Source organism: Daucus carota, chromosome 8 (assembly GCF_001625215.2).
Source record: "Daucus carota subsp. sativus chromosome 8, DH1 v3.0, whole genome shotgun sequence".
Classification (NCBI taxonomy): domain Eukaryota; kingdom Viridiplantae; phylum Streptophyta; class Magnoliopsida; order Apiales; family Apiaceae; genus Daucus; species Daucus carota.
This window is the reverse complement of record NC_030388.2, coordinates 28,171,742-28,184,056: the sequence shown is the minus strand read 5'-3', so window position 1 is coordinate 28,184,056 and position 12,315 is coordinate 28,171,742. Positions and strand designations below refer to the sequence as shown.

Here is a 12,315-nt window from a genome sequence, read left to right as displayed (position 1 = left end):
AAGCTTATATATTGTTAAAAGAATATATATTATATTATAATTTTGTTAGAAGCTCTCGATTAGGAAGATGTGTAATATATTTTAGATGTTAAATAAATAATAAGCTCCACAATTAGCAAAAAATATAAGTTTTTGTACATTGTCGGTGAACATATCTTATATACAGATAATATTGTTTAGACTGCAACCTCTTTATTTGCAAATCACGTGCAAAAGAACCTAAAATATACATGCTACAATATTGTTATTTAGGAAAAGAACAAAAGCCCATATGCAGCACCTCAACATTGACCTTGAGTTCAAATTGCAAAAGCGAAAAAAATGGCCACTAGGTCTCAGTAATACTACTATATCGGTTTTTCTAATGTGTGTCATGAGTACATCTAAGCACTAAAATAGATAAGTTTGGACAGTTTTAATTTGCTTAACTTTTTTAATAATAGTGGATCCCCGGCCGTTACAACAACCACATCAATCAAAACTCTCCAAATGCTCATGGTCACACATTAGACAAACCCTTAGTATATTTGTTCTGCTTTTATGTTTGTAACTTAGGCTCACGTTCAAGAGAGAATCCGTTCTTAAAATAGAACAAGAATACTACTAGGTTCTGCTGCAGAACACTAAATTTCAAATAGATTTTTAGGATCTAAATTAAATACATGTTTTTTCATCGTTATGTGTGTTAAAAATAATTTCAAAACATAATACATAGATATTGGTATTTTTTGTCAATAGAAATTCTGCTGCAGAACACAACTAATACTAAAAATAAAGTAAGATTTGTATAAATTCTCTTTCTAATGGTTCTCTCTTCTTGAACATGACGCTTGTAACTTATAACTTATAAAATATATAAGTAAGCCATATTCAGTGATAAGTTTTTACGTGCTTGAACAATCTTTTTTCAAATATCTTTTTGTGATTTATCAATTGGGTAAACTTTGACAAGAAATTTTGAATTCTTTTCCTATTATTTCAAGAAACTGAGCCACATAATTTAAAGATAATTGCACATATTTTTTGTTGATATAATTTCCATATATACAAATTAGAGTTAAAATATGATCAATTTAACAAGAAAAAAGTTAACACGATTACATATTTGAAACAGATCAAATACATGATTAATCAAAATTGTCCAGAAACAATAATATCGTGTATATAAAATGATAGATGAAATAAAATATATTTGTATGATAAGAAAAGTCTTTAAAATAAATCACACCACCCATAATTTATATTTTCTTGAGATATTAGTAGTTATTTTCTTTAATAACTCAAAAATTGTTTAATATTTTAAAAATATAAAAATAATAAAATATAACCGTATTATTTGACATCATCTTTAGGAAATGTAGTTTTCTGAATATAATAGACAATAACATAATTTTGAAAAACTGAAATATATAAATAACATTTATTAATAGCTAGCAAGACAAAACCAAAAATCATATCTTAAATATTAATTTATAAATCACTAAAATCGGTACTGCAGGATACCAACCTATGCGCACGTTGGTATCCCGATCATGTGTACATTTACGACCTTTCAACTCAAGCTGCTTGCAAAATGAAAGCTTTCTAGAATGAATCTTATAATACTATTCCATCAATTGGCAAATTGGTCGTGCAATAGACTGGAATTCATTTCCAAATAAAAAAAACCGAACATGCATTATTATAATATTCATCAGCACCTCAACGTTCACTCGTTCAGGAATCCAGAGCACTATAAATAGATGCACTCTCTGCTCTAATATCATCACAACAGTCTTACAGCATATATAAACTTGAGCTATTTCTACTCCTTCATTTCACTAATCAATAATTTGTAGAAATCATGGGTGCCCAGAGCCATGTACTCGAGATCACTTCCTCAGTCTCCGCAGAGAAAATATTCAAGGGCGTAGTCCTTGAGGTTGATACAATTCTCCCCAAGGCCGCCCCTGGAGCTTACAAGAATGTCGAAATTATTGGAGATGGCGGTGCTGGAACCACTAGAAATATCACCCTTCCCGATGGTAATTAGTTTATGTATAAAATTTTGTACACAATTATGTGCACCAAATATTTTTCTTTTATAATATTTGAAGACAAATCAATTTGCGAGCAATGTACCTTAATTCTCTCGAATTAATAATTTGGAGATCCTAACTGATACATTTATGATTGTGCAGGTGGCCCGGTGACTACAATGTCCATCAGAACTGATGCAGTGAACAAGGAGGCCTTCACACTTGATTCTACCATCATTGGTGGAGACGTCCTTTTGGAATTCGTAGAATCCATTGAAACTCATCTCGTCGTTGTGCCAACTGCTGACGGAGGTAGCATTACCAAGACCACTGCCATTTTCCACACCAAAGGTGATGCCGTCGTTCCTGAAGAGAACATCAAGTTTGCAGATGCTCAAAACACTGCTCTCTTCAAAGCTATTGAGGCCTACCTTATTGCTAACTAATCACCAATATGAGCAGACTAAGTTATGAAGCCTCAGCTTCATGAAAATTCGCTTGTGGCAGATCTGATTGAGAGTTTTAATTGGTGTATTTTAATTTGTAACTTAATTTCCCATTGTATTTTGATGTTTTATGAAACAAATAAAATGTATCGAACAACGTTTTCGATTGATATCTCGAGTGTTTCTTAAAAATTGATCCATCCGTATGTTGATATTTTAATTGGTGCGTTTTGCAACTTTAATTTCTGGTGTATTTTAATGTTTTCTAATGCAAATGAAGTTCATGCATGAGATAATGTTTCCTTTGATACATGGATGTTTTAAAATTGATCATTTGTCCGATTAATTATAGAGTATGCTTCTGAGTTGTGGTCGAAGTTTACACCGATATTTAAATATTTGACCAAAATCCCAAATTTTCAAAAAAAATGATCAAATTTTGACTCCGCTTTTTAAGTGTGACTCCCGTGAAATGTCACTTAACAGGAGCCACATTTTTTAAAAACGGAGACAAAATTTGACCATGACAATTTGGAACTCATTAATTGATTTAATAAAAATTATAAAAGGAGGTGCATGAATTTGTTTGAAAATTGTGATTAAAATTAATCAAAATCTACATATAAATTTTCATATGTTAAATAAGTCTGTGAGTTTAATATATAAATACCCTAAACATTAATTAATCTAATAAATAATTATGTTTTATAAATAAATAATATGTATGTTGATCCTGAAAGCTTTCATATAATAATTATTGTGGCTTAGAATCCACTCTTTTTTTATAATCAACTACCATTAAATTTTATTTATCAGGCTGTTTACTCAACTAGTGTTTCAAGGCTTTATTAGTGAGACCAATCTAGGTTTATAATTTTACAGTTTATTTAATATGAACGACTTGTAAATGTCCGACGGAACAAACCTTCCACTTAATCATTCATCTTAAGTTTCGTCACAGGAACAGTATTAATTTAATAAAAAAATGTGTCGTAACTAATAAAAATAAACTATTCTCCGAGGAAATGAATAATCACAGGAGCACGAACTGTGAAGATGGTGACAAAAGTCCTCTTTTATTATTATTTCTAACACATATGTATGTTAATATGAAATTTGAAAGCTAGTCAAAAATGTTGTTTGTATTCAAAAGTAAATCTTAAATATTAGTAAATAAAACTTATTATATTTCGTAGTATTTGATTATTTTGATTGTGTTGATAATTGATTTATATTAGTTGTTGCGTGACTTTACTGCCTGCACGGAGAATGTTTCTTTGAACAGGTTTATAATTCATTTTGGACACTAAGAAATGGCAGGAAAAATATGAGATTTAGCGTATTTCAATCACATGACGGACAAATATACACGGAAGTTGTATATAGCAAGTTATAAAATTACAGTAATATCAGTTTATCTTTCTTTTATTTTAGAAAAATTGGACCTAGGAACATGAAACGTACACATTTGTTGTAAGTTATAGGATTTTTAAATTCAAATAAATAATAAAATTGTAAAATGAATTTATGACGGATTATTTTAGTAGGTTAAAAAGTTTCTGTAAAATACACATAAGTTACTTTTCAATAAACATAAAATAAAGTCCTTGCCAAAAAAAATTAACAGAAAATAAACAATTTTACTTTTACCAGGTCGGTGAACCTCGCTATCCACAGGATTAGGGGTGCCCGCGGGTCGGGTTGGGCGGATTATATGTTAAACCCTAACCCAACCCATTTAGTTCGGTTTTTTTAATTTTTAACCCAACTAATGTTCGGTTTAAATTTCATCGGGTTGGGTCGGTTAGATTTTATTTCGGTTTGGGTCGGTTTGGGTTGGGTAGAATAGGTTACTAGAAAATGAGTTTGAGGTATGATCACTTAGTTTTGTAATTTCACAATTTTTTCAAGATAAGTTGAGCTCATTATCAAGTTTGTTTGTCAATAGCTTAGTTCTTATTAAGCTTCACAATTTTTTTTAAGACAAGTTGAGCTCATTATCGAGTTTGTTTGCCAATAACTTAGTTCTTATTAAGCGGAACTCATAATTCGTTCAAATTAGTTATTGTTTCACACATTTATTATGAATTTAAGTAATATGTGATATAATGTTAGTTTAGATAGAAAGACATCTAAAAGTGTTTCAGTAAAAAAAAAAATATATTAAAACTAAATAAAATATGCGGGTCGGGTTAGAATGGGCGGGTTATAGGCAAAACCCTAACCCAACCCATTTAAATCGGTTTTAATAATTTTTAACCCAATCAAAATTCAGATTAAATATTTTCGGGTTGATTTAAAGTCGGGTTGGGTCGGTTAGATCGGTTTGGGCGGGTTTTAATAACCCATGGGCACCCCTACACAGGATAATATTGTTTAAACTGAAACCTCGTTTTTTGCAAATTCACATGCTAAAGAACTTAAAATATACATGCTACGAGATTATTTATGTAGGAAAAAAAACAAAAGTCTCTATTGTGAGCAGCTCAACATTGACCAAACATACGCTAGAGTTCAAACTATCCAAGTGCAAAAAAATTGACCATGTGGGATGGGTCTCAGTAAATATATACTCCCTCCGTCCCAGCCATTTGTATACAAATGGTTGGGACACGGAGACCAAGAAATAATGTAAGAAATGAGTAAAGTTAGATGAAAAGTGGGTATAATGGTGGGACCCATTTATATTTAATAATAGATTTGAGATAGTGGAGGAAAGTAGTGGGTGTAATAGTGTTTTTATTATTATAGAATGGAGATAGTGGAAGAAAGTAGTTGGTGTAATGATGTTTTATATTATAAATGTTTACTATTTTTGGTATGTATACAATTGGTGGGACGTCCCAAAAAGGAAACTGTATACAATTCACTGGGACAGAGGGAGTAGTATATATAACTGTACAAGTGTATCGGGTTTATTTTTACATATAATTTTTTCTCTCCGTTCTTTTTCTCCCACTCTCTCTCAAAACCCTAGCCTCCATCACATATTTTTGAAGGGGCTTCCATCGGTTTCCACCGGTGGAAAGCCCCGATTTCTTTTCTTCTGCTTTCTTATTTTGAAATCTTATTTTCTATTCAATAAGTTCCCAATTTATTTGGGTTTTGTTAGTCTCTCCTTCTTGTGAGAGTTGGTTTGTTTTGTTTTGGTGTGTTTTTATGTTTTTCATGACCGAGGTTATAGATCGGCATGATTTTCATGGGTTTGATTCAGGTTTGAAGGTTATTATGAGATCGCATCTATGGTCGATTGTTCAGAACATTCAGGTGAAAACCAATCAGATGGAAACAAGTGTTTATATTCAAATCATCTTCAAATCGCTTAGTTGCCTCTTCAAGAAGAAAGGATTCAACAGCGATATTTTTCGGCGTCTGTCCAATTTCGATTATATTTGTAGATGCCGTATGGCTTTTAATTAATGAATTGATTCCTTTTTATCAAAAAAAAAAAAGATATATTCCACGACAAATTTATGGGTCACGTGACTCATTAGGTTAAATAAATTACGCATGGATAGAATAAATAAACTAAATTGTCACACAGTACATCCATATACACATGCGGTTAGATATAATATTAAAAAAACTACATGAATGTTTGGATCTATAATTATCCATATATTAAAATCTATTATATATTAAATTTATTTTAAAATTATAAATGACGTAGAATAATATAAATTATATTATAGCGTACAATAAATAAACTTTACTTAAAGAAGTTCATCTGAAATAAATTCATACTCTATAAGGCTAAAGACTCATATAATTAAGTGGGTTGTTGTTGGGGAAGGGCGACATTGTGTACATAAAAAAGGTTGGCAAAAGAATATGAAAGGATGATTAAGAAAATTTTCAACAATAAACCATGTTTTCTATTCTTTAATCTCATTAAAAAAAAAATAATTATCTAGTTAGTAACTCAAATGTCGTTAATGTATCAAGTTGATCATTGAACTGAAAACGGTATCAAAATAGTCACTAAAATCACCGGTGATATGTAAATTATATAAATATGAATAAGACCAGCTTTCTCCATGCACGTTGGTATTCCTAACATGTAAATTTAGGACCTTTCCACTTTGCAGGCTAGTGAATGCTTTCTGTTAGTCTTTGATTTTTACTGATGATAAACAACTTTCGAATATTCAGATAATGATTTGGATTAAGTCTGTTATTTCTTTCACCTATCTTTCAGGAGGACTTAATCAAGTTTGTTTCAACAAACTTTCTACTGGATAAACTATAATGTCCTTTTCTTATATTCTGGTTTATCCAACTTATCCTGATATTTAAACTGTTTTGTTTCTAACGTTTATTATTCCAACAGTTTAAATTGTTCAAATAGTTATAACAGATTGTACTTTCCAGGATTAATTCATATATCTGTTATATTTGTCCTAAATACTAGCTTGTTGGTTTATTGTCTAACAGCTATAATTCAAACTCTCCAACAGCTATATTTCACAGGCTATAAATTAGCTTGGACTTCAACTCAGAAGAGACAAGAGAGCTTTCAACGTTATCAATTTTTTCAGAGCTTCAATTTCTTATATCCGAGTGAAACAAATTATTATCTGAGTTGTACTTTAATTCATTTCTATTCACTTGTGCCGGGTTGTGGCAATTAGATAGGATTACAAATTCAAGCTAAGTTAGCCAGTGGGCTGGATAGCAGGTGCTAGGTGACAGTGGTGTCAAAGGGAAGGGTTCTTCCAGAGGCTTGTAATTTGTAATCGGCAAACTGTAAGCTTTATATTATTGTTTAATAATATAATCTCTGTACTAGTTGGTACGGGGACTTGGATGTAGGCCATAGAACTGATAGGGGCCGAACCAAGTGAAAATTCTTGGTGTTGTTCTTGCTTATTATTCTGTCATTTAATTGCTGTATTTTATCTGCTGTTAACTGCTTCTGTTTATATAAGAGAGACAGTCTCATTTGCAATTGAGACAGACTCATTTGTCTGACAGATTAAGTTTTGTGCCCGGTTTAAAATTACATTTGGTATCAGAGCAGGTGCATTTTACCTTGTTTTAAGTGTTTGTTTTGCAAGATCCTATGGCACAATCAAGTTGGCAAGAACGTCGTTCAAACAATGTTCCACCTCTTCTTCTCGGCACTGAAAACTATAGCGATTGGAAATTCATGATGAAGATTTTTCTCCAGAAGGACACCTACGAGTGGGATGCTGTTGAGAATGGTATCACTATTCCTATGAGGGATGGCAAGCCAAAACCAGTCAAGGAACTCACCACTGATGAAGTCAATTCTCTGAACTATAATGCTCGAGCTATGAATTCACTTCTAAATGGCTTATGCGCTACTGAATTGCGTAAGGTCTCAGCATGCACGTCTGCAAAGCAAGTCTGGGATACTATTGTCGTCAGTCATGAAGGAACTTCTAAGGTTCGAGAAGTCAAGCTGGATCTGTTGCTCAGTGACTACGAAAGTTTTAGACTTGAAAAAGATGAGTCCATCAAGGAAGCTCAAGGACGTTTCCTCACTCTCATGAATTCTATTGCTCTACTGGAAAGGCATATTCCTCAGGCAGAAAGCAATCGCAAAATTCTCAGATCATTGCCCAAGAAATTTGCTCCAAAAGTAACTACTCTTCAGGATTCGGCATTGATTTCTCAGATGGAAACTCTCACTCTCTTCAGCGAATTGGAAGAATTTGAAAACCAATTGCGTAGGTATGATGAGGAAGAAGAAGCCCCCAGAAAGAAAACTCTTGCTCTCAATGCTGACATTGACTCCACTGATGACTCAGATGAAGAAATTGCTCTTTTGACAAAGAGATTTCAGAAATTTTTGGCCAAAAAGAAAGCTGCTGCTCGACCCCAGAAACAATTCAATTCATCAAAATTCAATTCACCAAAGAAGGAAACCAAGAACACTTCTACTGATGATGCGTGTTTTGAATGCGGCAAAAAGGGTCATTTTAAAAAGGATTGCTTCAAATGGAAGGCTAAGAAAGCTTCTGGCTCAAAGGAAAAGAAAAAGAGCAAGGCCTTACTGACTTGGAGCGATGATGAATCTGACGTCGAAGTGGACACTGATGATGAGCTAGCACAACTTTGCTTGGCAGGCATTGAGGAAGTCTCCAGCGATGATGAAGAGGTACATTCCGTTACTATTTCTTTTAATTCTGAAATTCCGAAAGATCTATTAGCTCTTCAGGTACAGAACAGGAAGCTCCGTGATAAAAATGCATATCTTAAGAAGGCTCTAAATGAAGTGCTAAGTGAGTTGGATGATTCGCTCAAAGAAGAATCTTATGCCGTGGAGAACAAACTTCTCTCGGAGAAATTGGCTGCACTGGTTGAAGAGAATGATTCTCTGAAAGGTGAAATTAACAAAAGGGATTCTGATCTAGCGGCTCTACGGGAGGAAGCCAACATTGTTCGTGAATCAGAAAAGATGAAGGGCATCACTCAACAAAGATTCGATGAACTCCAGAAAAAGATTGAATTGTTAAAGAAAGATTTGGCGAAATTTGTTCACGGTGAAGGAACCTTGGATGCTCTATTAGCTAGTCAGAAATCTTCACTTGTAAAGGAAGGATTGGGTTTTAATTCTGGCTTCAATTCGATCAAAAAGAAAGCATTTGGAAAAGGGAACAAAAGATCAAAAATGAAGTACAATATGCCATATGAAAAATGCACAGATTGCAACAGAAAGGGCCATCCAACATCAAAGTCGATTCTTTGTGACCTTAAGAATCATTTTGCTAACCATTTTGTTCGTGCTTCTCCTAATATTGTGGAAATGTGGATTAAGAAATCCGAAAGGCATTTATATAAAATTGTTGACACTAACACTGCAGGACCCAAGATGAAATGGGTACCTAAAATATAAATATATATTTGTATGCAGGTGTGTTTGAAAGCTAATATTCCGCGAAACAAATGGATCATAGACAGTGGCTGTTCTCGCCATATGACAGGAGACAAATCAAAATTTCTGTCTTTAGTGGCCAAGGAAGGAGGTTTGGTTACCCTTGGAGATTCCAACACAGTAAGGATTATTGGTAAAGGTACCATAGGTAACGAAAAATTCTCCATAACTAATGTTCGTTTAGTTGATGGTTTAAAATATAATCTTATTAGTGTGAGTCAACTAACAGATGCAGGGCATAGTGTCAAATTTGCTAAAGATACATGTTTTATTAGTTCTAACTCTAATGAGGCTCCTTTAGTAGCCAAAAGAAAAGGAAATATTTTTGTCTTGGATTTTGATGAGCAACAGGAAGAAATATGCTTAGCAACCATCCAGGACCAACAAAATCTATGGCATAGACGTCTCGGTCACGTGCACATGGATTTATTGAAGAAAATATCTTCTCAGAATCTAGTTCGAGGTCTACCTAAGCTAAAGTACAAGAAGGTTGAACCATGCACCCCGTGTCAATTGGGTAAGCAAGTTCGAACTTCATTCAAGACCAAAAATCAAGTATCTACTACAGATCCATTGCAATTACTTCATCTTGATTTATTTGGTCCAGAAAGGTATGTAAGTCTTGGAGGTAAGAAATATGCTTTCGTTATAGTCGATGACTTTTCTCGTTTTACTTGGGTATTATTTCTTCGTTCAAAAGATGAAGCTTTTACTGAATTTCAAGATTTAATTACTAACCTTGAAACCAAGTATTCCAAGAAACTCAGGACAATAAGAAGCGACCATGGAGGAGAATTTGAGAAGGATTTTATTACTTATTGCAAATCCAGAGGTATTTCTCATGAATTTTCAGCTCCTCGTACACCACAACAGAATGGAGTAGTGGAACGAAAGAACCGTACTCTCCAAGAAACTGCTCGCACATTGCTTCATGAAAGTAAATTGCCCCGGAAATTTTGGGCAGAAGCGGTAAATACTTCTTGTTATGTTCTTAATAGAGTTCTTATTCGTCCTATTTTATTAAAAACTCCTTATGAATTACTCAAGAAAAAGACTCCTAACATCAGTTATTTTCGAGTCTTTGGATCTAAATGTTTCATGCTAGATTCTATGCCAAATCGTGGCAAGTTCGATCCACGTGCGTTTGAAGGTATATTTCTTGGATACTCTACTACTAGTAAGGCATATCGATTCTATAATCCTGATAAAAATAAAGTAGAAGAATCTATTAATATTACTTTCAATGAATCTGACATTGATCTGGTCAGAGACGAGGAAGTTTTTGCAGATTCTTTAACTCAGACCCAAAGGGGTCAGTCTCATTCAGAAAAGAAAGCGTCTCATTCAGCAAGTCCACTGCCTCATTCAAGTCAGGCAACTCCAGAACAGAATTCTTCTCCTGAATCTCCTGAATCTCCTGAATCTTCTGGATCTCCTAAGCTATCTACTCCTGTACATCAATCTAAAGAGGTTCATCCGATTCCATATCAGGCTGATAATTCTAATGAAGAAGAAATGAGTTCTATTCAACTGCCAAAGTCATCTCGAACGGTCAAAAATCATCCACCAGACAATCTTCTCTCTGAGATTGATCGAGGCATCACTACACGCAGCCAAGTGCGCAATTTCTGTGCTTTCTATGCTTTTGTTGCTGAATTCGAACCTAAAAATGCCCAGGAAGCTGTTGAAAATGAACAGTGGTCAATGGCAATGCAAGAGGAATTGAATCAGTTCGAACGCTGTGATGTTTGGGAGCTCGTTCCTCTTCCACCAGGTGCCACACTCATTGGTACTCGTTGGGTTTTCAAAAATAAAAAGGATGAAGATGGCAATGTAATTCGGAACAAAGCTCGTCTCGTGGCTCAGGGATACAATCAACAGGAGGGTATCGATTTCGATGAAACATACGCACCTGTAGCTCGTCTCGAAGCTATTCGGATTCTTATGGCATTTGCAGCTCACAAAAACTTCAAATTATATCAAATGGACGTTAAAAGCGCATTTCTCAACGGATATCTACATGAAGAGGTCTACCTAAAGCAACCTCCTGGTTTTGTTCATGAAAAGCATCCTGATTATGTCTATCGTCTTAAGAAATCAGTCTATGGTCTTCGACAATCTCCTCGATGCTGGTATGAACGCCTTAGCACCTTTCTTGTGGATTCTGGCTTCATTCGTGGTACACTCGATCCTACACTATTTATATTTCATAAAAAGAATGATTTCTTATTGGTTCAAGTGTACGTTGATGATATTGTTTTTGGCTCATCTAATGAATCACTATGCAAGTGGTTTTCAGATTGTATGCATCAGGAATTTGATATGAGCTTAATGGGTGAGTTACAATATTTTCTTGGCTTGCAAATTAACCAATCTGCTGCAGGTATCTTTCTACATCAAAGTAAATATATTAGAGATTTGCTCAAAAGATTTGATCTAGAAAATGTCACTCCTAAGGCTACACCAATGAGCGTCAAAACAAAACTCACTAAAGATGAGGGTGGTAAGCCAGTAGATGTAACCAAATATCGAGGTATGATCGGTTCATTATTATATCTTACTGCCTCTCGCCCCGATATTATGTTCAGTGTATGTATGTGTGCTCGTTTTCAGGCTATGCCCAAGGAATCACACTTAAATGCTGTTAAACGAATATTTAAATATTTAAAGGGAACTAACGACTTGGGATTATTCTATCCTAGTTCCCCGTCTTTCGATTTAATCGGCTTTTCAGACGCAGATTATGCAGGTTCACAAACCGATAGAAAGAGTACAAGTGGAGCTTGTGAATTTTTAGGTGATTGCTTAGTTGCATGGCATAGTAAAAAGCAAACATCAGTTGCTCTTTCCACTGCCGAAGGAGAATACGTCGCTGCAGGTAGTTGTTGCGCACAAATTTTGTGGATGCAACAAACCTTAGAAGATTTTGGTATTAAATTTTCTAATATTC

The 12,315-nt window shown here is 34.1% G+C and overlaps 2 protein-coding genes across 2 annotated transcripts; both read left to right on the top strand.

Annotated features, from left to right (window-relative positions):
- The first annotated feature begins 1,754 nt into the window (after positions 1 to 1,754).
- LOC108198849 (major allergen Dau c 1) lies at positions 1,755 to 2,636 on the top strand. The gene is made up of 2 exons (XM_017366628.2): positions 1,755 to 2,024; positions 2,181 to 2,636. Exons 1-2 carry the CDS (start codon positions 1,844 to 1,846, stop codon positions 2,462 to 2,464), a joined length of 465 nt encoding a protein of 154 aa, XP_017222117.1. The 5' UTR covers positions 1,755 to 1,843; the 3' UTR covers positions 2,465 to 2,636.
- Positions 2,637 to 7,526: 4,890 nt separating this feature from the next.
- On the top strand, positions 7,527 to 9,326 carry LOC108198479 (uncharacterized). The gene has a single exon (XM_017366233.1). The coding sequence runs from the start codon at positions 7,527 to 7,529 to the stop codon at positions 9,324 to 9,326; it is 1,800 nt and encodes a 599-aa protein (XP_017221722.1).
- Positions 9,327 to 12,315: the final 2,989 nt, after the last annotated feature.

Excerpts from the sequence above, each read along its gene's own strand:
- LOC108198849 (XM_017366628.2), top strand. The coding sequence starts at position 1,844 with ATGGGTGCCCAGAGCCATGTACTCGAGATCACTTCCTCAGTCTCCGCA. Across the intron at positions 2,025-2,180 it reads AAATATCACCCTTCCCGATG|GTGGCCCGGTGACTACAATG; the intron begins GTAATTAGTTTA and ends ATGATTGTGCAG.
- LOC108198479 (XM_017366233.1), top strand. The coding sequence starts at position 7,527 with ATGGCACAATCAAGTTGGCAAGAACGTCGTTCAAACAATGTTCCACCT.